This window comes from Myotis nattereri (genome assembly GCF_964212035.1).
Source record: "Myotis nattereri genome assembly, chromosome: 16".
NCBI lineage: Eukaryota > Metazoa > Chordata > Mammalia > Chiroptera > Vespertilionidae > Myotis > Myotis nattereri.
In genome coordinates, this window is record NC_138091.1 from 14,602,104 (window position 1) to 14,629,614 (window position 27,511).

The 27,511-nt window shown below is 38.2% G+C and overlaps 1 protein-coding gene across 3 annotated transcripts in view; it reads left to right on the forward strand.

Moving 5' to 3' along the window:
- Positions 1–11,534: 11,534 nt before the first annotated feature.
- LOC308531971 (myosin-8) overlaps positions 11,535–27,511 on the forward strand; it is a gene marked incomplete at its 5' end in the record, with an annotated part of 76,328 nt that continues 60,351 nt past the window's right edge. Inside the window, 26 exons of one of the 3 annotated variants that reach the window (XM_081109111.1) lie at positions 11,535–11,738; positions 11,825–11,968; positions 12,343–12,499; positions 13,235–13,262; positions 13,366–13,483; positions 13,898–13,990; positions 14,144–14,207; positions 14,325–14,423; positions 14,539–14,642; positions 16,366–16,504; positions 17,068–17,186; positions 17,287–17,436; positions 18,512–18,682; positions 20,677–20,986; positions 22,345–22,415; positions 22,978–23,065; positions 23,148–23,265; positions 23,577–23,700; positions 23,795–23,931; positions 24,061–24,316; positions 24,841–25,083; positions 25,372–25,548; positions 25,771–25,916; positions 26,183–26,273; positions 26,354–26,743; positions 27,207–27,333. In XM_081109111.1, coding sequence (XP_080965237.1) covers positions 11,535–11,738; positions 11,825–11,968; positions 12,343–12,499; positions 13,235–13,262; positions 13,366–13,483; positions 13,898–13,990; positions 14,144–14,207; positions 14,325–14,423; positions 14,539–14,642; positions 16,366–16,504; positions 17,068–17,186; positions 17,287–17,436; positions 18,512–18,682; positions 20,677–20,986; positions 22,345–22,415; positions 22,978–23,065; positions 23,148–23,265; positions 23,577–23,700; positions 23,795–23,931; positions 24,061–24,316; positions 24,841–25,083; positions 25,372–25,548; positions 25,771–25,916; positions 26,183–26,273; positions 26,354–26,743; positions 27,207–27,333 — 3,868 coding nt within the window. The remainder of the gene's footprint in view (positions 11,739–11,824; positions 11,969–12,342; positions 12,500–13,234; positions 13,263–13,365; positions 13,484–13,897; positions 13,991–14,143; positions 14,208–14,324; positions 14,424–14,538; positions 14,643–16,365; positions 16,505–17,067; positions 17,187–17,286; positions 17,437–18,511; positions 18,683–20,676; positions 20,987–22,344; positions 22,416–22,977; positions 23,066–23,147; positions 23,266–23,576; positions 23,701–23,794; positions 23,932–24,060; positions 24,317–24,840; positions 25,084–25,371; positions 25,549–25,770; positions 25,917–26,182; positions 26,274–26,353; positions 26,744–27,206; positions 27,334–27,511) is intronic. The other 2 variants (XM_081109112.1, XM_081109115.1) reach the window with 2 other exon arrangements.

Genomic DNA, 27,511 nt, shown 5'->3' on the forward strand with positions numbered 1-27,511 from the left:
TGAGAAGAATAGGTTTTAGTTCTTTTTTGAATGTTTGGTAAACTCTTCTGTGAATCCATCTGGCCCTGGGCTTTTATTTGCTGGAAGCTTTTTGATGACTGCTTCAATTTCCTCCTTAGTTATCAGCCTGTTGAGATTTTTTTATTCTTCTTGACTGAGTTTTGGAAAGTTGTATTTCTCATGGAATATGTCCATTTCCTCTATGTTGTCTAGTTTGTTGGAATAGAGTTGTTCATAGTATTATTTTACAATCCTTTGTATTTCTGTGGGATCATTTGTTATTTCACCTCTTTCATTTCTGATTTTGTTTATTTTGGTCCTCTCTCTTTGCTTTTTGGTGAGCCTGGCTAGAGGTTCATCAATATTGTTTATCCTTTCAAAAAACCAGCTCATGGTTTCATTGATCTTTTGTATTTTTTTTTGTCTGTGTCATTTATTTCTGCTCTGATCTTTATTATCTCCTTCCTTCTGCTCATGCTGGGCTTTTCTTGTTGCTCTCTTTCTAATTCTTTAAGTTGTAGAGTTAGATAATTACCAGTTTTTCTGTTTTTATTTTTTGAGGTAGGCCTGTGATGCTATGAACTTCCCTCTCAGAACTGCTTTCACTGTGTCCCATAGGTTTTAGATTGTTGTGTTTTCATTATCATTCATTTCCAGGATGTTTTTAATTTCTTCTTTAATCTCTTGGTAACCCAATCATTGTTTAATAGCATTCTATTTAGCCTCCAAGTGTTTGAACTTTTTTTATTGTTTTTATTGTAGTTGATTCCTAATATTATGCCACTGTGGTCTGTGAAGATGCTTGATATGATTTCAATCTCCTTGAATTTGGAGAGACTTTGCCTGTGACCCAATATGTGGTCTACCTTTGAAAATGTCCCATGTGCATTTGAGAAGAATGTATATTCTGTAGCTTTGGGGTAAAATGTTTTGAAGATGTCAATTAAGACGATCTGATCTAGTGAGTCGTTTAGAATTGCTGTTTATTTGCTGATTTTTTGTCTAGAGCAGTGGTTCTCAACCTTCTGGCCCTTTAAATACAGTTCCTCATGTTGTGACCCAACCACAAAATTATTTTCATTGCTACTTCATAACTGTAATGTTGCTACTGTTATGAATTGTAATGTAAATATCTGATATGCAGGATGGTCTTAGGCGACCCCTGTGAAAGGGTCGTTTGACCGCCAAAGGGGTCACGACCCACAGCTTGAGAACCACTGGTCTATAGGATTTATTCAGTGATGTCAGTGGGGTATTAAAGTCCCCTACTATAATCATATTGCAGATGAACTCTCCCTTGATATCTTTCAGAAGTTTTCTGTATGGATTTTGGTGCTCCTGCATTGGGTGTATATATGTTTACCAGAGTTATATCCTCATATTGTATCGATCCCTTTACTATTATGAAGTGGCCTTCCTTATCTTTTGTTATGGCCTTCACTCTGAGGTCTATTTTATCAGATATAAGTATTGCTACTCCAGCTTTTTTTCTTCATTTCCATTTGCCTAAAAAATATTTTTCTATCCCTTCACTTCCAGTCTGTGTAAATCTCTTGTTCTGAGGTGGGTCTCTTATAGACAGCACATATATGGGTCATGTTTTGTTATCCATTCAGCCACTCGATGTCTTTTGATTGGAGAATTTAGGACATTTACACTTAAAGTTATTATTGATAAGTACTTGTTTGTAGCCATTTTTATTTTTTGTGCCTGTGTTCCTTCTCCCCCCACCCCCCTTTTTTCTTTTTACAACAGTCCCTTTAACATTTCTTGCATTGCTGGCTTGGTAGTGATAAACTCCCTTAGCCTTTTTTATCTGTGAAGCTCCTGATTTCCCCTTCAATTTTGAATGATAGCCTTGCTGGATAGAGTATTCTTGGATTCAGTCCCTTGCTTTGCATCACTTTGTATATTTCATTCCATTCCCTTCTGGCCTGGTGTGTTACTATTGAGAAATCATTTGATAATCTAATGGGAGCTCCCTTGAAGGTAACTTTCTGTATCTCTCTTGCAGCCTTTAAGATACTCTCTTCATCGTTAACATTTTCCATTGTAATTATGATGTGTCTTGGTATTGGTCTTTTGGGGTTCATCTTGTTTGGGACTCTGTGCTTGTGTGACTTTTTCTTCCCCAAATTGGGGAAGTTTTCTGACATTATTTCTTCAAATAGGTTTTTAAACACTTGCTCCTCTTCTTGTTATTCTGGCACCCTTATTATACATATGTTGCTTCATTTCATGTTGTACCAAAGCTCCCTCAGGCTCTCTTCCTGTCTTCTGATTTTTTTCTCCAATTGCAGTTCAGGTTGTGTGTGTTTTGCTTCCGTCTTCTAATTTGTTAATTCAGTCCTCCGCTTCTTCTAGTCTACTGTTGGAAGCGTCCATATTGTTTTTTATTGTAGCTATATCACTATTTCCTTCTGATTCCTACAGGTTGTTGATTTTCTCATCTATCTGGTTTATGAACTGTATCACCCTTATTCTGAGTTCTTTTTCTAACATATTGCATGCTTCCATTTCACTTAGTTCCTTCCTGGCGATTTCACCTTTTCTTTCCTTTGGGGATTTTTCTTCTGTCTCCCCATTTTCGCTCTCACAAAAAGATCTATGTGCCGCAGATGAATGGATTAGAAAACTGTGGTACATCTACACGATGGAATACTATGCTGATGTAAAAAGGAAGGAACTCTTACCATTTGCAACGGCATGGATGGAACTGGAGAGCATTATGCTAAGTGAAATAAGCCAGTCAATGAAGGAAAAATACCACATGATCTCACTCATTCATGGATAATAGAGACCATTATAAACTTTTGAACAATAATAGATACAGAGGCAGAGCTGCCTCAAACAGATTGTCAAACTGCAGGGGGAAGGCTGGCGAGGGTTGGGGGGCAGGAGGGAGGGGGGTAAGAGATCAACCAAAGGACTTGTATGCATGCATATAAGCATAACCAATGGACATAAGACACTGGGGGATAGGGGAGGCTAGGGGACTGTCAAGGGCGGGGGGCGGGGAGAAGGACACATATGTAATACCCTTTGTAATACTTTAAGCAATAAAAAAAAAGATCTATGTGCCATGTTGCACATGGCCTGAGGCTGCAACAGTGGACATGGTGGCGGGTTGTGCAGCTGCTCCTCAAGTGGTTGCAGGCAGTGGCTGCTCATGGGGCAGCAGTTCCTCCTCCCGGATAAAATATTGATCAGCTAATATTTTATTCCCACTCCCCAGAGGAGCTAGGGGGCAGGGAGATATTGACTGCAAGGGAAACAAAGGGCTTCTTGGGTGCTGAAAGAGTTCAACTTCTTGATCTGAATGGATGTTTGGTTACTGCCTCGATCCCCAGCCCTGGTTAGGGTGCATGGGGGAGGCAAAAAATGGATGTGTCTCACATCGATGTTTCTCACCCTGGTTCTACCCCCTTCCCTCCCCCCCTACCCCCCACTTCCAAACTCTCTAAAAAAATTAATGAAAAAATATTCTTGGGTGAAGATTAACAAAACAAACAAACAAACAAACAAAAAAGGCACTGTTAGAGCGCCTGCCACAGTGCCCACCCGGCACCTCTCGCAGCGGCTTCTGGGCCTCTCTATTGCATCCTTTCTTATCTCTCCTCTCCAATTACTGCATCTGTCTTATCTCTTCTGTTCAGTTATTCCATCTTATATTATGTCTCCTACTCAGTTAATGCAAGTCACCTTATCTCTCCTCTTCAATTAATACATGTCTTACCTCTCCTGTTACTCAAAGCAAGTTCAAATTTTAGAGTGATAAGTCATATAGTCATCACTGACTTTATCATTATCAATAGCTGTACCTTCACAAAAATCCCAATTTCAAGCATCCCATTCAGCCTCTGCACAAATTACCAAAGCATATAAGGAGGAATAGATAATCTGAATAGGCATATATCTATTAAAGAAATTAATCAGTAATTAATAAGTGTTCCCAAGAAAATACCAGGCCCAAATGCTTTTATTAGTGAATTCTACCAATCATTTAAGAGAAATGATACCAATCTGCCACAATGTCTTTAAGAAAATAAAAACAGATTTTCTAACTCATTTGTGAGTCCAATAACAAAACAAGATAAAGACATTACAAGACAGAAAAACTACAAACCAATATATATCATGAACATAGGTGCGAAAATCCCCAACAAAATATTAGAAAACTGTATCCAACAGTATATAAAAAGCATTACACACCACAACCAAGAGGGATTTATTTCATTCGATCTATATCCAATATCTCCTCTTTTCAGCTCACCTACTCCAGATAGTCCATCCCTGCAATTCTTTGACATCATCACAACTGCCTATCCATTGACCCATACCACTTTTTCATTGTTCTATGTCCCCTTATATTCTCATTTTCTTCCTTTTCCAAGCTTAACTTTCATGGTCTAGTACTATAATCACTCACTTAACTCTTTTGCCCCTCTCATCCTATATTTCACTCTTCATCTTTTCTATGGTCACCTCCAAGCAACTAAAGTTGCTGGAGAAAAACATACAAATCTCCTGAACTGATCTCATTTAACTCCATCATAACAGTATTTCTGGGCAAGCCTTAAAAATAAACTTCACATCTGTATACCCACTATATCTCTTTCACTGCCCTTCTCTCAGCCAAAGATCTTACCTCATATTTCACCTATACCCATGGTCAGAAAACTGCGGCTCACTAGCCACATGTGGTTCCTTTGGCCCCTTGAGTGTGGCTCTTCCACAAAATACCACGTGCGGGCGCACACGTACAGTGCGATTGAAACTTCGTGGCCCATGTGCAGAAGTGGGTATTTCAGTCGGCCATCCCTCATGGCATTCCAGATTGGAGAGGATGCTGGCCAGGCTGAGGGACACCATCCCCCACCCCCTGCACAAATTTCATGCACCGGGCCTCTAGTTAAGAAAATAAAAGCAAGCAAATAGAAACTCCTTCATCTTTCCACCATCAAATCTACCAACTAACCTGCATCCTGCCCTCACTCTCTGTCTTCTTGCCTAATACATTAGGTGCCCCTGCTTCCACCAGAGTCCAACCTTTTTACCTGGCCTCTGGACTCCAGCCTCTTTTGCCTGTGTCCCACAATTGTCCCTTCCCTCTCTTGCATCATTTTGACTAACTCTATAGGATTCTTGTCCTCAGCACAAATATGCTTGGTCTCTCCCATCTTTTAACAAAGCTTCCCCTGGCCCCATGTCTACTTCAAAATACCACTTCATATTTAGCCACCTTTCTTAACAATCCTTTCTCTAACCTTTATTATGAGACATAATATTTGCCCCTACCTGTTGAATCTCCCCCAGACTTGGGATTCTCAGAGTCTCCACATATTTTAGAACAGAGACTGCAGCGTCTCTTCCACATTCCAACTTCCTTACCCATAGAACTCATGAGCATAATAAAAAGATTGTTTTAAGCCTTATGTGTGGGGTAATTTTTTATGTAGCTACTGGAACTGGAACATGTTCCAAACCACCATTATATTCCATCTACATTATGGCAATTGCTTACTCCCTCCTCCCCCTTGCTGTCTAAAATCTACATCCAGCACAGGAATCTGAGTGGTTCTTATAAACCTTCAGTCAGACTACATTGCTCCACTTCCTAAATTTCTTCCCTGGTTTATCTCAGTCAGATTATAAAAGCCAAAGTCTCCGAAAGATCTTACATTACCTGACTCTCCCTACCTCATTTCCGGCTCTCTCCCTTGCCCATTTTGCTCCCATTTTCCTTGCTGTTCCTTAAACAGGTGTACTCCCACCTCAGGGACTTGCACTTTCTGATCCCTTTGCCTGAAATACTCTTTTTCTAGATATCCATACTGCTTGTTTTTTCACTTCCCTCAAACTTCTACCTAAATGTCACCATATCGTAGAAGCTGGCTTGGTACAATACTCCCTTTCCCCTTTACTCTGCTTTATTTTTCTCTTTAGTACTTACTGCTAAATTGTTTATTGACTTATTTGTTTGTGTATGTCTGCCTCCATTCACTGAAATTGCCTTGAGGACACGGGCTTTGCCAATTTTTATAGCAACATCCTATGCTAGGGCAGGGCTGACATGTAGTGGACATTGAACAAATATATATTGAATAAGCAAATGAGTGAATGACTGCACCCACATGTTAGAATGAGAATTATAAAGTATAGCAAACACTTGACTTAAAAATAAAAATACAGCTGCTTTTCAGTAGTGATGACTCATTGGAGTCCCAGAGAAATTTAAAAGAAGACAAACAAGGTGTCCAGCACGACAATATCACCTCAGTAAAACTACTGAAGTCATATTGTCATGCTGGACACCACAGAAATTAGGACATAAGCATTTCTCCAACCTAGTTCCCAACTGTATTTTTTAAAACACAACTTATATAAGAAAAATATCACAACAACAAAAATAATCTTGTTCACTGACATTTCCCAAACACCATCTATCCTTAGCCCTTTACTACCACTTTGACTCCCTGGGCATATTTGGGAGAATTATCAGCATGCCATTGTGACCTTTACCTCTAATAAGAAATGTCTGCTTCAGCAGCCCATGGTGAACACTATGCTAAGACTTTTTAACATGTGCTTGTGTGTGTGTATAAATTAAATGAGATTACATATAAATTGGGTATAGTTTCCATTTACAATATAGTAAAAGAATCTATAATACATATATTACTTATATAAGTATTATATACTATAAATTACTTATGTAATCTAATTTAATTCATACAACTCTATAAGGTGAATATTAGGTTTTCACCAGATTTATGTATTTAATTGATAAAGATCACAGAAGACTATAATATTTCCACATCTTGAGGATAATGAGGGAGAAATGCTAGAGAGAAGCTTTTATCCAGACTGCTTAAATATGGCATCCAAACTCACTCTCCTTCCTACCCATACCTACTCATAAAGAACCACACACATACAAGAAGACTTAGTGTAGTTTCCTGTATTTCCAATGTAGGCAGTCATCAGAAAAGCAAGTGTGAGAGAAAGTCTTCTCCCTCATCCAAGCTCTGCAGGGTTCCCTGAGCGACTCCTGGTGGTCCATGCCAATCTCTACTATAGTATCACTGTCTTGTTTTAGAGAGTTCAAGATCTGAATGATCAGTCTATCTGTGAGTGGGCAGAGTCCCCATTAGCCAGAGCTGAATAATTCAGCCTAAGTGTCTTGATCTCATCCACAGTTTATTTTATCTTTCAGTTCCAAAAGTAGTTCATGTTTGATAACATTTATGTCTATAATTTAGATATTAACTTGCAAAAGAAGTAAAAGTAAGTGAGTCATCAAAATCTTAAGTTAAATAAAAACCAGAAGATGTTTATTCTTTCTGGATTAGACCCTAACATTTTGGGTAAGTCACTAGACTACTGTGAATAATTTCCGTGGAGATTAAAAAAAAGAGTCTGACCAACTATTCCACAGTACATGTCAAAAGAAATAAAAGGTAGAAAAGGTTCAAGCTGTTACGTGTTAAAGAAAAATTTTAGTTAATAGGATGTATAAAAACTGTGATCACATTAATCAGTAATTTAAGCTAGCCAAAGACAGCTGTATCACACCAGATCTTAGGGACACACAGAGTAGATAGATTTCCTGTCATATTCAGCAACAGCTGTATATGTGGCAAAACCACCAAAATCCAATTCACAAGTATCTTGCTCATATGTGATAAACCACCCACCTCATTGCACAGAGTATTGTGGATAACAGGTCTTTCCTCCCACCTTAAATAAAAATGTGTAGTACCCACCTCATTAAAGCTACCGCTAGCCATGAGGATTTTCCCGTGAACTAGGAACGCACATTTGTGTCTCCTTCCATTACGCAGTGGAAACATGCATGGAACGTCACACGGCACTCTATCCCCCCAGTGCAAACATATGAGTTGGAGATATCCATGGCAAGAACTCCAGAAAAGGAACAGAAGTGTTTATATCTATTCTAAATCCTTCACTGCTCCCCCACTGTTCCATTACCACCCTAATCTAAGAATTCACTTTCTCTTTCATGTTTAGACTTCAGACTTTAAAAAAAAATCTATCGCCTGTGTTTCCAAAATCCGGACCTAGGCGAGGAATTGTGCCTTAATATCTATCACTCATTGCTTCCAATTAAAGTGTTGGATCTAAAATTCATCGCAGCTTCTCAATGGCTCTAAGTGCTAACAAATCAATTAGTCCTAAACTCCTCACGTCAGGCACATTCTGCCCTGCCAGGCCAATTTTATACACAAGAGAGTAAGTGGGAACCTGGCTTCGAATTCTGCGATGAATGATGCAAAAGCAAAGCTGGAGAAACAGCCTCAGAAGCCCTGAATCCCCGTCCCCTATCAAATGCCTATTAAAAAAAATCCAGATCATCCTCTGTCAAATTATTTATGGGTGACAACAAATATTTCTAATTATATCCATTCACAGCCACAGTCAGTGAATATTGTGCAAAGAGATTGCCAAAAAAAACATTTTGCCAAGTAGGTTCCTAGCTAGGACAGCTGAGGCGGTTGCTGTGTTTGCAGAATGGCTCTATAAAAGTGGAACCAAGGTGCCTCTGTCCTGTCCCTCCTCAAAATTCCTTAAGGTATGTATACGTGGAAGAGAACTTGCCAGTTTTACATTCCTGGTAATTATTCACTTAAGGGAGATTGTTGTTTCCAAAATTTTCCAAATTTTAACTTTTCTTTGCAACATTCCTTAAGATGACTTTGTGCAAATAATTACTAGTGTTTTGTGATTAAATGAAAACAAAAATAAAAGAATTCCCATTCTCTTGTGTTTCTTTCAACAGCACTTGTCTGCTTTGAGCCTGCCACCTTCTTCACCTGGTAACAGGAGAGGTAAGCGTAATCTATGACTACACTCTGAAGAACAAAGGGATATCTGTATTGCTGGTCTTAAAGAGCTAACATTTTATATCTTAGTTTAGTAATGGGAAAAGGATACAAGGAGCAGCTTCTCTTTAAAAATGGCATCTCATAAAATTTTAACTGTTCAGACCATTTAACCACATAAAATGTAATGACTCTTGTCTTTTACATGTGTTAGAACTTCAGAAAGAATACAACGATCACATGTAACATTTCATGTGTGCTACTACTGCAACTTAAACAGTAAGACCATATCAGAGAGATGGAATGGTCATATCAACCAACAATGGGTTGATCTGAAAGTCAAAATTTCTAGGTGCCAGTCCAGGTTTTTCACTGACTCCAGTTGCCCGGTCAAGCCAGTTGGCATTTATGTATCGTGAAATAGGGTGTTGCAGTGGAATTAGCACTAAGAAGTCCTAATATGAACTTAGGAGAACAGGACTCATGTCTGGGCACTACCACTTATACCTCTGTGTCACTGAATGACCCTTCCCCTTTCTGAGCCTTAGTTTCCTTACCAGTAAAATGAGGAGGCTGGGGGACTGTTAAGGTCCTTCTGGCTCTTGCCATCAATGATCTGTCAGTGGTTTTCCGGGGTCTCCTCCCATAGAACCAAACACATTCATTTAATGGACCTCCCCCAACTCTATGCATTGGGACCTGTACTTTTTGTATTATGTTAGGAATATGCATAATGATGCAAACCTACCACGCATTTAATAATTATTTTTTTAAGTTTATATTTAAATACACAGCTATGTTCATTTATAAAAGAATAGAAAACACTGCTTTGTGTAGGAGTGTTGTTTGTTGAACTTGAGGCAATTACTACTGTGCAGGTGAATTCAAGGACTTGTTGCAACAAGCCTGAGGATCTTGGGGGCTTGTAAGCCACAAACTTGGAAATGACTGATTTTGACACGAGATGGGAATGGGAATGTCCTTTCTGTGTTTTGTGGATACGCTGTATATGGTCATCTCTACATGGTAGTTAATTCAAAACTGCCTGATGCAAAAACAAATCTATAAACAAAAAAATAATGTAACAGAATAACATTTCTCCTCTGAAGGAAAAAAACAACAACCCTAACACTGTTCCAATATCTGTCCCCTGAAAATGTCTAAATTTCACTGTGTCTTCAAGAGACTTTTATAAGTACGAATTACACTGATTTCAGAGATACAGTATGGAGCAAAGTTGACATTTAACAGTGCAAGTTGAGAAGAAGTTTTGATCAAGACTCCTTCTGGAAAGCTTATAAAAGGTTGACATTGTTGTCATTGACAATCAAGGCACTGCTTTCCACAAACCACCCTCTTCTACTCCATAAAGGCCACCTTCTTTAGCTCATCCTGTCCTTGCCATCAGGGCAAAAGGACTTATTTTCTCACAATTAGTCTGTCAGTGGGAAAAAATTAAGTTTATTTTGGCTTGAAACTTTATATGAATATTTCAGAAGAGATGTTTGGGGGATTGGTATTTTTAAAATAAGAGGAGGGGGAAGAGAAAGATTGAAAGCGACCTAAAACAATAAGAATCAGATAAAAAGGAACTGTATGCTAAAGTTCAGCTAAAAACAAAGAGAAGTATAGACTAAAAGTATACGATCACTACAAAAATTTTATTAAAACTTCAGATGCTTTTCTCTAATAACTTTTTAAAGTCATCTTTTGTTTAGACACTATTTCTGACTTCTGCACAATTTAAGAACTAATAAAAGATAATTTTGACTTAGGGTAAAATCATTGGTTGGATTTTCAGTTTTATTTTACTTACTTTCCCCTTTAATTATCTAATACTTGTCAGTTAACTAGGACCTTTGTTGATTAGATGCTTTCAACCTAGAAAATGTCCTCAAAGAACAGATGTACATTTAACTTTAATATCTTTTTACACGCAGTTTATACATCCAACTTTAATCATTAGAGGCAGGAAGAAAATTTGTTTAAATAATTGAGTGTTTTTAAGTAAGTTCATTTAGATTGTAAAGCCATTGTTCACAGTTATTTTCCATTACTTTGTATCATCACAATGTCAAAAATGGGGGTGTGTGGAAAAAAGGGAAGAAAAGAAAAGCATAAAGAGAAAAAGTTCTGAATACACTTGGGGCATTACAAATGTTGCTGATTGAAACATCCATTCCCCTCCACATTTCTCAATTGGTACAAAAGATAAAATGGAGGCTAAAAAGCTACCAGTATGAGACTTTCAAATCAATGACCTAATCTTTCAGAACCTTTACAGAGGACACAAGAGTGATCCTTTAAAGCAGGGTGAGGCCCTAGCTGTTCTGACTCAGTGGGTAGAGTATCAGCATGTGGACTGAAGGGTCCCTGGTTTGACTCCTGTCAAGGACACATGCCCGGGTTGTGGGCTCAATCCCCAGTAGGAGGCATGCAGGAGACAGCTGATCAATGATTCTCATCATTGATGTTTCTATCTCTCTCTCCCTTTCCCTTCCTCTCTGAAATTTAAAAAAACAACAACAACAAAAACAGGGGTGAGGAAACAGGCATGGCCATGAAGCCCATTAACCACAGGTGAGAGCAACAGGGCAATGCCCACCCACACCCTGGGTCCTTGTACAACTGGGTTTCTTCCCTCCAGGTACACCTGGTCCTGTGCTGTGTTGCCCTCAATAACCCGCAGCCATGAGTTCCGACTCTGAGATGGCAGTTTTCGGGGCGGCTGCTCCTTACCTCCGAAAACCTGAAAAGGAGCGAATTGAAGCCCAGAACAAGCCCTTTGATGCCAAGAATTCTGTCTTTGTGGTGGACCCTAAGGAGTCCTATGTGAAAGCAACAGTGCAGAGCAGGGAAGCAGGGAAGGTGACGGTCAAGACTGAAGGAGGAACTGTGAGTTAAAAAAAAGGAGGGAGCGGCATAAATGATCTTTTTCTCCTACTTAGTTGATACACATTGGCTCCTTCTTTTCTTAACAGACTGTCACAGTGAAGGACGATCAAGTCTTCTCTATGAACCCTCCCAAATACGACAAAATCGAGGACATGGCCATGATGACTCACCTGCACGAGCCCGCTGTGCTGTACAACCTCAAAGAGCGCTATGCAGCCTGGATGATCTACGTGAGCGCCCCTTGACATTACTTTTCAATAACTCTATGAACTGTGTTAGCTAAGACAAATTAAAGACTTTAGTTTCAGACTTAGCTACAGCAATTTTATCTTAAGACTAATCATTTGGTTAGTGTTGTAAATTCTGATGTATTTGAAAGTGAACGTGTGGAAAGCCTTCTACTTAAAACTGAATTAGTTGGAAAACTGAAGCATTTTGTGAAGCAGTGGACCTTAGAGGGAGGCAGCAAATGGATGAAACCATTAAGCATTATGAGAACTTAAGGCTCAGGTCCCTTAAATGCACTACTTAGGTCCCTCTCTCCATGTTTCCAAGGCAGTTAATGAGGTGACTACTGACTGAGCTACCTTATCATTTCCCACAGACCTACTCGGGCCTCTTCTGTGTCACTGTCAACCCCTACAAGTGGCTGCCGGTGTATAACCCCGAGGTGGTGTCCGCCTACCGAGGCAAAAAGCGCCAGGAGGCCCCGCCCCACATCTTCTCCATCTCTGACAACGCCTATCAGAACATGCTGACTGGTGAGCCAGCCCATAATTACAATTTCCATAACCACTTATAAATTATTTGTATACTGATAACAGAGAAGACGAAGGACCAGTACTTTGAAAATAACATGTTCAGCACACACATGATAATAGCACTAATAAAATAAGGGTAATATATTTAGATAAAATGTACCATTTCCAAAAATATAAGGAATTTTGCTTAGATTTCTATGCTAAAATCCAAATTAATCAATGCAAATTCCAGCTCAAAATTAACTAAATTTAGGCATCAACTATGCATTTTAATTATTTCATCTCTTCTAAAGAGTAAACCTTGAAATTTCATACTGAGAAGTTATCACAGTTACTAATTAATATCATGACAGGATTCTGAACTATGAACCAGGTGACTGATGGGATTGAAAATGTCTAAATCTAAGGCTGTAGAAGTAACTACTACAAGGATCAGAAGCTATTATTCACTCACCTGATACTGATTATTCACATAGCTATTATGGTGAAGTAATGCATTACCTATTTTATCACATTAAATGAAATGGAAGTTTAACACACTAATTAGCACATCTTTGGATACTTATTTTTAAAAAGTATTTGTGAAAACCGCAAAGCACCAATTGATATAGTTATTACTTTTGTGGAAATGGGGAGTTTTAGAAGACAAGTTTGAGTTTACAAGTACTGTATTAATCTATGTGCCAAGTTTTGTGGTTTTTAAAAAGATCTTGGGTTTCGGTTTCTCTTTTGCAGATCGTGAGAACCAGTCCATCCTGATCACGTATGCATATTTCATGCCTTTATTTTCTGTTGAGTTCTGATCCTTGTAGTAGTTACTTCGACAGCCTTAGATTCTGACTTTTTCCTCTGTCTGGAATTGACAGCGGAGAATCTGGTGCGGGGAAGACTGTGAACACCAAGCGTGTCATCCAGTACTTCGCAACAATTGCAGTTACTGGGGAGAAGAAAAAAGAAGAGCCTGCTTCTGGTGGCAAACTGCAGGTGGGTATGACGTTCAACTGAGGATGGAAGAACCAAAAGACTTTTACAATGTGACCACGGTACTTCAGAATCATGGCAGCCAATTGCATGCAATGCCAGATTGGGAAAATAACTCTTGGAAGGACTTGTGAGAATGAAATATGTTGGCAGGTTCAATATGCAAAAGTTCTCACAACCATTTAATTAGGGGGAAAGGTGGGCCTGAGGATATGGAAATCAATACCATGACACTGGAGTGTCGCCCTCCCCACAATTTGTCCTCCTTCTCACTTATTTTAGAAAATCTTACCCCAAAGTTACAGGCTACTATAAAAGGGGAAAGGTGAATGGGGAAGATCAATGAGAAGTTACTTTAGCAGACTAAAACTCATCTTTTGTAGAGTTTCTCTATCTATCTTATTCAATTATCTTAAGGGGACCCTTGAAGATCAAATCATCAGTGCCAACCCCCTACTGGAAGCCTTTGGCAACGCCAAGACTGTGAGGAATGACAACTCCTCTCGTTTTGTAAGTTTCCTGGTCTTCCTTTTCATGTGAGAATTAGTACTGCCTCTCTTATACATCTGATAGCAATATCTTTTGCATCTATTTGTCCGCAGCTATAAAGAACTAGTGTCTGCCTTTTAATACGTACAATAAGTTCTCCTTTGCCTCTTTAAGGGTAAATTCATCAGGATCCATTTTGGTGCCACAGGCAAACTGGCTTCTGCAGATATTGAAACATGTAAGTTAATAAATATTAGTGATGGAGTATCTTTTTCTTTAGAGTACATATTAAAAATCTTTCATCTTTTTTCCACTGTGACCTTTTCTGTTAAATGTGCCTAATCTCACTTTCTAGATTTGCTTGAGAAGTCCCGAGTTACTTTCCAACTAAAGGCTGAAAGAAGCTACCACATATTTTATCAAATTATGTCCAACAAGAAACCAGAGCTTATTGGTAAGAAATATCTTTGATTTCTACCAAGAAATAGTGACAGCCCTTCTAAGAAGTCCCTCTGAAATATTTTTATAACCAAAGTAACTCTGTCTATATTTCTTTCCCATGTGTTCAGAAATGCTTTTGATCACCACCAATCCATACGACTTTGCCTTTGTCAGTCAAGGTGAAATCACAGTGCCTAGCATTGATGATCAGGAAGAGCTGATGGCCACAGATGTAAGTAACAGATACAAAGCAAGAAAAGCCAAACTCATTTTCCAGCGCACAACACTCTCCTCTGTTAGCGTAGACAGCATTAGCAGGAAGAATATAAATAGGCAATACTGCCTGGCAGGCTTTCCTTTCCCTGGAATAAAATTACAAGGTATTTCAATGCCCCTGCCCACCAACATGTATTAGAAACTTCAAATGTCTATAATAAATCTTAGGTCTTTGTCATTCCTTGGCTAATTGACTCATTTTTTTTTTCTTATCAGTTATTTTTGGTTAATTTTTGTGCTCCAATAGTGATGTTTCTCTTCTATTTTATGGCAGACCCTGGACCCAAGAATCTGAGAAAGATGTCAGAAAGAAATGGGAAAATATTTTAAATTTTTTGTAATTAAATATGAAATCCCCACATTTCCTTTATAATCAGATGAAAACACAAAATCTTTTCTAAGTATACCTCTAAGGGCTAATAATATATGCCTCACCTCCCTATGCAGTATAAGAAGAAATGGATTATCTACCTCAATAATATTCTTTTTGAGAATCCATGAAGCCTTTATATTTATTTTTGGAACTACAGATTTTCTCTTCCTCCTCTTTTTTAAAGGATTATTACTCTGGCTTATTTTCTTTATACATATTTTATGTTTTCCTTTGAATTTCTGAATTATCAATCTTCTTTGATTATTAACTTTAATACCAATGGGAATATCCCAATATTCCAAAGATAGTACATTAAAGTTCCTTGAAATTATAATTTTATTTTAAAATATTATTTTCAAGGAGTCTGTGAACTATGTGTGTGCCTTTATCAGCTCTTTCTCTATAACATATTGTATACGTATGTCCAAACGTGATAAAGTTGAGAAAGATCTGCTAGTGTAGGAAGTTAAAAAAATGTGGCAGTCTCGCTCCAGGACTTCTGTAGTGATGTCTAAATTCTGTAGATAGGTAGTCAGTAAGCTGGGGCCAGAAGGCAATAGTCTGAGGAAAGAGGAAACAGAGTGGTAAATAACCATACTTTCCTCCCTGTGCCTGCCCCACTGAATAAGACTTTTCAAAGCTTGGCAGGGGCAATTAAGAAGGGAATCAAAATCTGATAAAGAAAAAAAGACACAGATATATTTCAATAAAAGAAGTAGTTTCTTTCCACAAATGTCTGTTCCCTACACGAACAACGATCAGCTAAAGTTCACTGCCAGGTATCTCATGGTCAGCTGTGGCCTGATATCAGACAGGCATGTGGAGAAAAACTCAGGCCATTGCTGCTGTCCTCATATCCTCCTCCCAACTGCATCCTTCCTGCGCCTTAGGGTGGAAAGGCAGACTCTGAATATGTATCAGGTTAGGACAATGTAGAAGAAGGAGCAAACACAGACTTGTGAGGCTGGAGAAAAGAGCAAGAAAAGCCCCGAGACAGTAAGAAGGATGCACAGCAAGGCCAGGCTAATAATGTGGAGAAATGGGAAATGCACTGCCTCTGAGTCCTGACTGAGTGGGTGTGGACAAGTCATATAACACCTTTACTGTCCACATGACTCAATCGGAAGGCATACATACCTCTGGGTGTTGCTATATAGAACAAAATGGTGATGAATATGAGTGCCTTTTGAAAATGAAAAAGTGTTAGTCAAATATAAGACAGTGTGATGAGAAAAAAGTGGAAGGAGTATCCTAAGTCTGCCATAGTGATAATTGTGAGGTGAATTAAATTCAACTCTTTTCTCAGAGTGCTGTGGACATCCTGGGTTTCAGCGCTGATGAAAAGGTGGCCATTTACAAGCTAACAGGAGCTGTGATGCATTATGGGAACATGAAATTCAAGCAAAAGCAAAGGGAAGAGCAAGCTGAGCCAGATGGCACTGAAGGTAGCACTCCCTATTGATACCTTTCGATTGACAGAACTGACATCATCAGGTCCTCAGAGACGTAGACCATATTTTCATTTTCTTTGACTTACCTGGTGATGGGAAAAAGTATTAGGGGGGAGAAATGACATACTACCTGGTGTTTTACATGCTAAGCAGGTTTGTGGAGATGTGATTTCTGCCCATTCCATTCTTCATTGACTTATTGCCAGCTAGTATTTGCTATTTGATTAAAATATTTATTTCAGTGAAAAAATAACAGATCTAAAGTTTGCTGTCACTACACCCCTAAGTTAGAGTTTCTCAAACTGCTTTTATCATGGCCCACTTTAGGTATGTTTTAAATATCACAGAGAGCATCAATTATCCAAGTTCCAAATTATCATCCCCCCAAAAATGACTAAAATTAGCATGAAAGGTGGCAATTTTGAAGCTATATCAGCAAATGAATATTTTGCTACATTACTCTTCAAGCAAAAATATTTTTCCTGTGTCACTGTCATTCACAACTTCAGTTGTATAAAGCCTTGATTGGTTTCACCATCCTCACCTTGTTCATGCAGTTGCTGACAAGGCAGCCTATCTCCAGAGTCTGAACTCTGCTGACCTGCTCAAAGCCCTCTGCTACCCCAGGGTCAAGGTCGGCAACGAGTATGTCACCAAAGGCCAGACTGTACAGCAGGTAAACATGACTTAAACCTCCAGATTCATTTGAGCCACAGGAGACTTAAGGGTCCATCATTATTTTCAACTGAAGAACTAAATTATCTTTGTTCTTAAAGGTGTACAACTCAGTGGGTGCTCTGGCCAAATCCGTCTATGAGAAGATGTTCCTGTGGATGGTCACCCGTATTAACCAGCAGCTGGACACCAAGCAGCCCAGGCAGTACTTCATTGGGGTACTGGACATCGCTGGCTTTGAGATCTTTGATGTGAGTAATGAATTTATAGAAAATTAACAAATGCAAATCCCCGGTCATTTTTAGCATAGAGCATTAACAAACAAGTTGGGGAGACTGGTGGACTGGGTGAAGAAGGTGAAGGGATTAAGAAAAAAGAACACTCATAGACACAGACAACAGCATGGTGATTAAATGAGGGGAATGACTTGAGGGGAGAGACAGAAGAGGGTATAGGGGCTATATGATACTGGAAGGAGACTTGTCTAGGGGTGATGAGCATACAATATAACATATAAATGATTTATTATAGAACTGTACACCTGAAACCTATATAATTTTAGTAACCAGTGTCACCCCAATAAATTCAATAATTATTTTAAAAAGGGATGCGTGATGAGGGTTTTCAGGAGTTAAGACGTAAAAATTATGGGTTGGGTGGCTAGATTATGAAATACTTTCTTATATTAAAGATTTAAAAATTCATATGATAAAAAAGAAAAAAAATGTGTGCTCTGCTACACATTGTTGAGTAAACATCAGTCAGGTGGTCAAGCGAAGTTGATTCTGTCATTCAAGTCTATTATATCTTGCCTTTCTACCTACTTTTTCTATAAATTATTGAAAGGGATATTAAAATCTTCACCTATCAAAAAAAAGTACAAAGTGGAATTTGTACTAAAGAAGGGTCTTTGGAGAGATGTGATAACTAGTAAATAGGTATAAATAGAAAAGAAAGTTTCAGTCGTTTAAGTCTAGAAGTCTCAAAATTGGCCCATGAATGGTGAAAGTACTCAACATCAATCCCAGATCCATGTAGATGAGCATGAAAACACTTTCTTAAAGGAAATGAGGATATTTAAAAGATGTCTGCATTTAGCGACATTTTGCCTGATATGCATGATTTCAAGCAGCTACTTGAGAAGCAAAGTACTGAGGAGTCAATTCTCTTTTGTTTAGAATTATGTTACATGTTAAGAAAACAATCCAAACCTTTGTAATTTAATAAATCATAGGCCTTAAATTCAGAAGGAAATATTAGTAGCTGCTTTATAGATTACAAATACTTAAGTTATGAGTAATTTCCTATATCTATTGTTTCCTATAGTACAACAGCCTGGAGCAGCTGTGCATCAACTTCACCAACGAGAAACTGCAACAGTTTTTCAACCACCACATGTTCGTGCTGGAGCAGGAGGAGTACAAGAAGGAAGGCATCGAGTGGGAGTTCATTGACTTTGGAATGGACCTGGCTGCCTGCATTGAGCTCATTGAGAAGGTTTGTATGACTTTTCAAGCCTTTAGAACATGATGAAAAAATAGTCCACATTCCTATGTTTGAAATCACAATCCCAGTTTTCAAAGAACAAGCAGTAACATTTTATGGTATATTTGTGCACTCTCATAAGTTGTGAGGTGTGTCACAAGTGATGTTATTAATGAACAAAGTAATTTGTAGAAAATGATTACAACATACATGTACACAGTCACATTTATCCCACTTAATCACTCCATTTTCCCTGTCATTCCTATATGATCTTTTTTTAAAATTTCTTCATTGATTAAGTTATTACACATGTGTCCTTATCCCCACATTACCCCCCATCCCCCCCCCCCTCATGCTCTCACCCCCCTGGTGTCTGTGTCCATTGGTTAGGCCTATATGCTTGCATGTAAGTCCTTTGATCTCTCCCCTTTACCCCCACCCTCCCCTACCTTCCCTCTGAGATTTGACGGTCTGATCGATGCTTCTCTGTCTCTGGATCTGTTTTTGTTTATCAGTTTATGTTGTTCATTATATTCCATAAAAGAATAAGATCATGTGATATTTATCTTTCTCTGACTGGCTTATTTCACTTAGCATAATGCTCTCCAGTTCCATCAATGCTGGTGAAAATGGTAAGAACTCCTTTTTTACTGCAGCATAGTATTCCATTGTGTAGATATACCACAGTTTTTAATCCACTAATCTACAAATGATCTTATGCATATGGAAGAAAAGAATGAACTTACAGCTAGTCTTCTGAGTATTGTAATTCCCTCTAGTGAACCCAGGATGGTGTATTGTGCATGTGTAATTCTTCATGTGCAGGATAGGTCAAGATGTCTTAAAGGTTGGAAAGTTAACTCTTCAATTGTTGCAGTCATTAAGACTATGATGACTACTGAGTAAGTTGATGATGACTAATAAATAAGCCTTTCTATAGCCTTACCTGGAAATGAGCCCTAAATTCCCCATTATCAAGGGGTAGAGCAATAGTTATATCAGTTATGAAGATGTTAAAACTCATCAAGCAATCACAAAACACTTTCAAAACTGGAGTGGGAACTCATCATGTACCTACTGATAACAATAAGGCATATTGTTATGTATGAACCCTATTCTAATCAGTGGGAAGAGTAAATGCTATTGCCATGTAGGAAAACTTCAAATACTAATGTCAAAATTCATAAATATATGAGAGATGAGAGCATAAAAGCAGACTAAGTCTGCCCAATTTGGGGAAAAGTATTTTACTTTGGTGACACAATATCTCTACTATTCATCAAAACTATATAGTTCTCAGAAAAGGCATTTGTTTTTCTGTAGTATTTCAGTTTCTGGAATACCCAAAATAGTTTCTGGGAGACAATTTGTGACTAAAGCAAAATCATCAATATTGAATGTTAAATCAGGCTTTCATATCAAATCTGCCACTGAAAAGAGTCAATCTGCTTACACAGCAAAACCATATTAGTATCACTTAACTCCACAGTTGTGGGGAACATAGCTTACAGTACAAATAGTTTTAATGATACACAGGAGATGCACTTTTCTCCTGGGAATGGATCATTTCTAGTCATTATCCGTAATTTCTCTTCTCTTCATACTTTCATCATATCTATATATGAGGTGAAGGAAGTTCACTGTCAGTAGAGAAGAAAGTATTTAGATATGTACATTTATGGAAGAAAGAAATCAGTTTTGAAATGGCAGTTTCAGAATTTAATTTTATACTCTGAACATGAAACTTATAAAGCGGCATCTGTGGGCTTTAAAAAAAATGGAATCTTTCTAGCAAACATATTTCCCATTATTTCCTTGCTACATGATTATTTCAGATTTCAGTAGTAGAGAAGGCAATAAATTAGTATCATGCCTATTTAATTTCTTATCATTCCAAGTCTACTTTTGGAACATTATATTTTCAGGTTTTCATCAAGCACATAAATTATTGGAGCATATTTTTTTCTGAGGGACTCATCACTATTATACCTTTTTTCTACTCTTAGCCTATGGGTATCTTCTCCATCTTGGAAGAGGAGTGCATGTTCCCCAAGGCCACAGATGCCTCCTTCAAGAACAAGCTGTATGAACAGCATCTTGGAAAGTCCAACAACTTCCAGAAGCCCAAGGTCGTCAAAGGCAAGGTTGAGGCCCACTTCTCGCTGGTGCACTACGCGGGCACCGTGGACTACAACATTGCCGGCTGGCTTGACAAGAACAAGGACCCCTTGAACGAGACTGTGCTTGGCCTGTACCAGAAGTCTGGATTGAAGACTCTGTCTCTCCTCTTCTCTGGGGCTCCAACTGCTGAAGCAGGTCATTTTTTTTAATTGAATTTATTAAGGTGACATTGGTTAATAAAATTATATAGGTTTCAGGTGCACAATTCTCTAATACATCACCTGTATATTGTATTGTGTCTCTTTCCATCACCATTTATCCTCCCTTTACTCTCTCTACTATCTCTTCCAACCCCCTTCCCTCTGGTAGTCACCAAACTGTTGTCTGTCTATGAGTTTGGGGGTTTTCTGCTTGATCCCTTCACCTTTTTTATCCAGCCCCCCTCCCTCCCCCCCGACATTTGTCAGTCTCTTCTCCGAATCTATGTTTCTTTCTATTTTGTTAGTTTATTGTTTTCATTAGATTCCACATATAAGTGGGATCATATGGTGCTTGTCTTTCTCTGATTGGATTATTTCACTTAGCATAATACTCTCCAAGTCCACCCATACTATCACAGAAGGTGAGATTTCCTTTTTTTTTTTTAAATACAGCTTAGTATTCCATTGTGTAAACACACCACAACTTTTTTATCCACTTATCTACTGATGGGCATTTTAATATTATAAATATGCTTCTAGAGGCACAAATAAGAAATACACTATTTATCAGAGATATAATTATAGCAAAAGCTAACATGAAAATACTGGCCAATATGACCTAATGAAATTAAGGATATTTAATAATTTTGGTAGGGTCTTACAGTCATAGACCAGAACTAAAATTAACACTACGGATCATTTAGTCCATGGCTTTCTTTCAACAAGAAAATAGAGACTCAGAGAAGTTAAGTGACAGCTCAGAATCATACATCTCATTTCTATCATTTTAATAGTACTGATTCCTTCAAGGATCCATTTAAGCTGAAGAGGAAATTCTTGTCAGGGCACTAGTGCTTAAGAAATTAAAGTTCTGCTCTTTTCAGTCACTTAAGACCAGAAATACAAGTACGCATAGGAAAGCACAGGCTAACAGAAAATAGGACTTCCCTGCACGTTAGCAGAGGCTCACCTACTTAGGACCAAGCATGCAACCTGCCTGTTTTCTGGGGGATGTGTGCCCTAAGGAGGCCTTACCACTCTGTCTCCCTGGCCACTCCTCCAGGAGATAGACTTTGCTTCTTTGCGTTAAAGAAATCCCATCCCTTCCCCAAATCTACCCTTTCTAGATAGTTCTTTTCATGCTGTCATTTTCCTGAATACTCATAATGCAAGCCAATGCTTATATTTTCCAAATCTAGAGTTGAAGGAGGAGAGATAGGAAAAGAATAGGAATAATACAAATGCATGAGTGCAAATTTAAATTACAAAGGGAATTTTGACTGTTCTAATGTCTATGGAGAGTACTCACAAGGCTGTTGCAAATCACTGTAATTTCTCTATTTTATTTTTCAGACAGTGGTGGTGGAAAGAAAGGTGCAAAGAAGAAGGGTTCTTCTTTCCAGACAGTGTCAGCTCTTTTTAGGGTACAGTATATTTCTGAATTCCAAATGACGACTTTTGTAAAGAAATTAAATGGTTATCACTTAAAATTTTTTAAAGAAATCTATGGTGAAACAAAAAAGTAGTGATGTCCTAAAAATAATAAAAATGTCTCAGTTAAAATTTAACAAGAGGACCCAGACTGTGTCTGTTCACATCAAACCTTATAATAAATTACTACATGCTCTTTAAGTCCCAAATCTAAAGGATCTGGCATTAAGCAAATTTCACATGAAATCGAACCCTTTCTTAAAAACAACCACTGTATTCAGTTACATCTATTTCATATGAACAAAGTCTTAATATAAATTTTCTCTGATTGGCAGTGCTTGAGAAAAATAAAATGAAATCGACTGGTTTTGTGTAATCCATAATTTTCTATCTATACACCATGTATATTATTACTCTTTGTTATCATAATTTGTTCTTCATTGAGACAGCTCATTAAAACGTGAAATAAGAACTCATTAATTACATATCATTGATAGGGACTCTTATGTAAATGCCACTAGAAATTACCCTAAAACTTTTCACATGGTTTTATAGGAGAATTTAAATAAGCTGATGACCAACTTGAAGAGCACTCATCCCCACTTTGTACGCTGTCTCATTCCCAATGAAACTAAAACTCCTGGTAAGATATTTATGATATCCAAATAAGACTCTGGTGTGACTTTTCATTAGACTTTTAGACACAAAACATATCTTTCTTTTAGGGGCCATGGAGCATGAACTTGTCCTGCACCAGCTGAGGTGTAATGGTGTGCTGGAAGGCATCCGCATCTGTAGGAAGGGATTCCCAAGCAGAATCATTTATGCAGACTTCAAACAAAGGTTTGTGTCATTATTTATCACTTTCAATGTGCTAGTCTGTATCAAAATTGCCACGTATTTCAAACATTTTTTCACTTTTCCTTGAATACTAAAATGCGATTATTTGAAAGGTGACCATAAAGAACGAAGTCTTGGTTTATATGATCATAAGTTTTTCATCATTTTGCAAGTTTCAAATAAAGCACTGTTTATCTGAATGCAATCTTTTCCTCCAAATATCAATAATTTTGTCAATGACAGCTACCAAGAGTTCTACCTTTTTTATTTCAGTGAAGATAAGCCATATTTTAATATTCTTTTTATTCTGACAGATACAAGATTCTAAATGCAAGTGCTATCCCAGAGGGTCAGTTCATTGACAGCAAGAAGGCTTCTGAGAAACTTCTAGGTTCTATTGACATTGACCACACCCAGTACAAATTCGGTCATACCAAGGTACCACCAACGCAAATGTCTATCTATCATAACGTCATTTCCTTTGGATTTTCTCATGAATGAAAATAACATATTCCATTTGCTCTTGGGCAAGGTTTTCTTTAAAGCTGGCCTGTTGGGAACTCTAGAGGAGATGCGAGATGATAAGCTAGCTCAACTCATCACACGCACTCAAGCCATGTGCAGAGGGTTCCTGATGAGAGTGGAGTTCAAGAAGATGATGGAGAGGAGGTGAGGGATCAAGCGCAAGTACCCCTTCTCCACATTTTAATAGTTGAATCTAATGAAGTCGTTACTTTTGTTGAGGAATGGACACATTCCACATTCTTTTTGATTTGCATTTTTTTTTCTTTCCTACAGAGAGGCCATCTTCTGCATCCAGTACAATGTCCGCGCCTTCATGAATGTGAAGCACTGGCCCTGGATGAAGCTGTACTTCAAGATCAAGCCCCTCCTCAAGAGTGCCGAGACAGAGAAGGAGATGGCCACCATGAAGGAAGAATTTGAGAAAACCAAAGATGATCTGGTTAAATCAGAGGCAAAAAGGAAAGAACTTGAAGAGAAAATGGTTGCTCTGATGCAAGAGAAAAACGAACTACAACTCCAGGTTCAATCTGTGAGTATTGTACATTGCACAGTTCAGCCACATCTTATCCAATCACTAGCTGACTTGATAGGAGAACTTTTTTTAATTTAAAGTTTATAAATAAATGGTTTCCACTGAAACATTTAGTGTAATTGTTTGCCTTTTGAAAATACCAAGACTAAGACCTAAAGAAGCAATAGATGCAAAGTCACAAATTATGCTGCATATGTTCATATGTGATCATCAGTGAGAAAACTCATAAAAATATCCTAGGCAATTTCCTTTCTTTATAGAACCTTCTCTTAGATTAGAATGTTTTTTCATTACTGACCTTTCATGGATAACTATTTGGAGGAAATCTGTTATCATATTTAATCATAATAATTTGAAATTACTAACATTCTGTCCTCCTGATTTTTTAGAATTGTCAAGTTAGTTGGCATATATGTGTTGACCGAAATGGTTGAGTCACTGAAGTTTCCACCTTTTAATAAATTAGTATGTGTTTGCAGATATAGCTTAGACAAATAAAAATAATTCATTTCCCCCTTCAGGAAGCTGAAGGCTTGGCTGATGCAGAGGAAAGATGTGACCAGCTGATCAAAACCAAAATCCAGCTTGAAGCCAAAATCAAAGAGGTGACTGAGAGAGCTGAGGATGAGGAAGAAATGAATGCTGAGCTGACGGCCAAGAAGAGGAAACTGGAGGACGAATGTTCTGAACTGAAGAAAGACATCGATGACCTTGAGCTGACACTGGCCAAGGTTGAAAAGGAGAAACATGCCACAGAGAACAAGGTACAAATCATGATCCATTTTAGAGTATTTGCAGGGGTTAGCTTGTTACCAAAATATTTTAATTGAAATTTTATCTTTAAATTATTGAATTTTATAAGGAAATACAGTCATAATTATGCCAACTACTTAGTCTTTATCTTTATCTCCCATTATTTTTCAGCTACATAGGCCTGGGTTAGTTTGTAGTTTCCCTCTTCCATCAGGCTGACATGTCCTAAGAGAGTACCATGTTTTTCATCAAGACTGCAGGATGTCATTAACATTCCTGTAAATTTTTCAAATTTAAAGGTGAAAAACCTCACAGAAGAGATGGCAGGCCTGGACGAAACCATAGCTAAGCTGACCAAGGAGAAGAAGGCCCTCCAAGAGGCCCACCAGCAGACCCTGGATGACCTGCAGGCAGAAGAGGACAAAGTCAACACCCTGACCAAAGCTAAAACCAAGCTAGAGCAGCAAGTGGATGATGTAAGTATGGAAAACCCAGTGTTTTCCCTTAAGATGAAATAAAGAATGTAACACATAACTATAAATGATGCTCATAAACTTTTAAGTACTAATTTGGGAATAATAACTGAAGTTCAGGCTATTTGGTGTATCTTTCAAAATTCTCCTGTGTATCTTTGAAGGCTAGTAGCATAGGGTTCAGTACTTAAAAACTAAAATAAATAAAACCCACTAAAAATTTAGCTTGAAGGGTCTCTGGAACAAGAAAAGAAACTTCGCATGGACTTAGAAAGAGCCAAGAGAAAACTAGAGGGTGACCTAAAATTGGCCCAAGAATCCACAATGGATGTAGAAAATGACAAACAACAACTTGATGAGAAAATAAAAAAGTGAGTATGAAATAATCCAATTGTAACCTTCTAATTGTCAGTTCAGATGAAATACATGCTTTAACGATCTCTAAAATAGTACTTCATGGCATATGGAAAAAAAGACATATTTCATTTTTTATTTAATGAAAATAGTAGATGCTTGACATGTAAAACATGTACTACTCACTTCCTCAACACCAACATTATACAGACATTCAATTATACACACACAAGAAGACTGGTAGGAGAATTGACTGTGAGCTAATGTGATACTCTTATAACAGGAAAGAGTTTGAAATGAGCAATCTGCAAAGCAAGATTGAAGATGAACAGGCCCTTGGGATGCAGCTGCAGAAGAAGATCAAGGAGTTACAGGTAAGTCATAAATTCCACCTTTTCTAGGCATTACAGGAATCAAAGCTGCCATGAATTCACATTAATATTGTTATTCTCAGGCCCGCACTGAGGAGCTGGAGGAGGAAATCGAGGCAGAGCGGGCCTCTCGGGCCAAAGCAGAGAAGCAGCGCTCTGACCTCTCCCGGGAACTGGAGGAGATCAGCGAGCGGCTGGAGGAAGCTGGTGGGGCAACTACAGCCCAGGTTGAGATGAACAAGAAGCGGGAGGCTGAGTTCCAGAAAATGCGCAGGGACCTGGAGGAGGCCACCCTGCAGCATGAAGCCACGGCGGCTGCTCTGAGGAAGAAGCACGCGGACAGTGTGGCTGAACTTGGGGAGCAGATAGACAACCTGCAGAGGGTCAAGCAGAAGCTGGAGAAGGAGAAGAGCGAGATGAAGATGGAGATCGATGACCTTGCTAGTAACATGGAGACTATCTCCAAAGCTAAGGTTTTTATTAATTTGTTTAACTCATCTTTATTTGCAACAATTCAAAATGATCAAGTTTATATATGACAATCTAATCTAACTATACACACTTCATTACCTCAAGTATTAAAATTATTCTTATTAGGTATCACTACATTGAACTGAATCATTTCATTTATACGTACAAATCACTTTAAACTTAATGAAAGAATGCAATTTAAAAAAACTTATCTGAAAACCATATTCTATGTTATACAGAATCTAAGTGATGCTGTGTTTTCTAATCATTTCCAATATCATTTTCATAATCATTTACTTATTCATTCAGGCAAAATTATGTGCCTCTCCATGCAAGGCCCCATGCAGGGCACCATGCAGAAAGTAAATAAAACTCAGCCCCCTTCCACAAGTACTTACAGATCTCCAAATACCAGGCTTACAAATAGAAATATATCATCTTACTGCTTTGTACTTCCAACCACAGATAAACTTTGAGAAAATGTGCCGCACACTAGAGGACCAGCTTAGTGAAGTGAAAACAAAGGAAGAGGAGCAACAACGCTTAATAAATGAATTGTCAGCCCAGAGGGCACGTCTACATACAGAATCGGGTCAGTAAATAAATATGACCATCCTGTGGAGTGGTGAAGAATGAAAGGCCAGCTTCAACCACTGTATACCTATCAAGTACAAATCATGTCCACCCACTTACCATTGACTTGTTATTCTTTCATCTTTTTATTGTGAGGTGGTAAACCATTGTTTATTAGTTATAACTACAAGAAAATT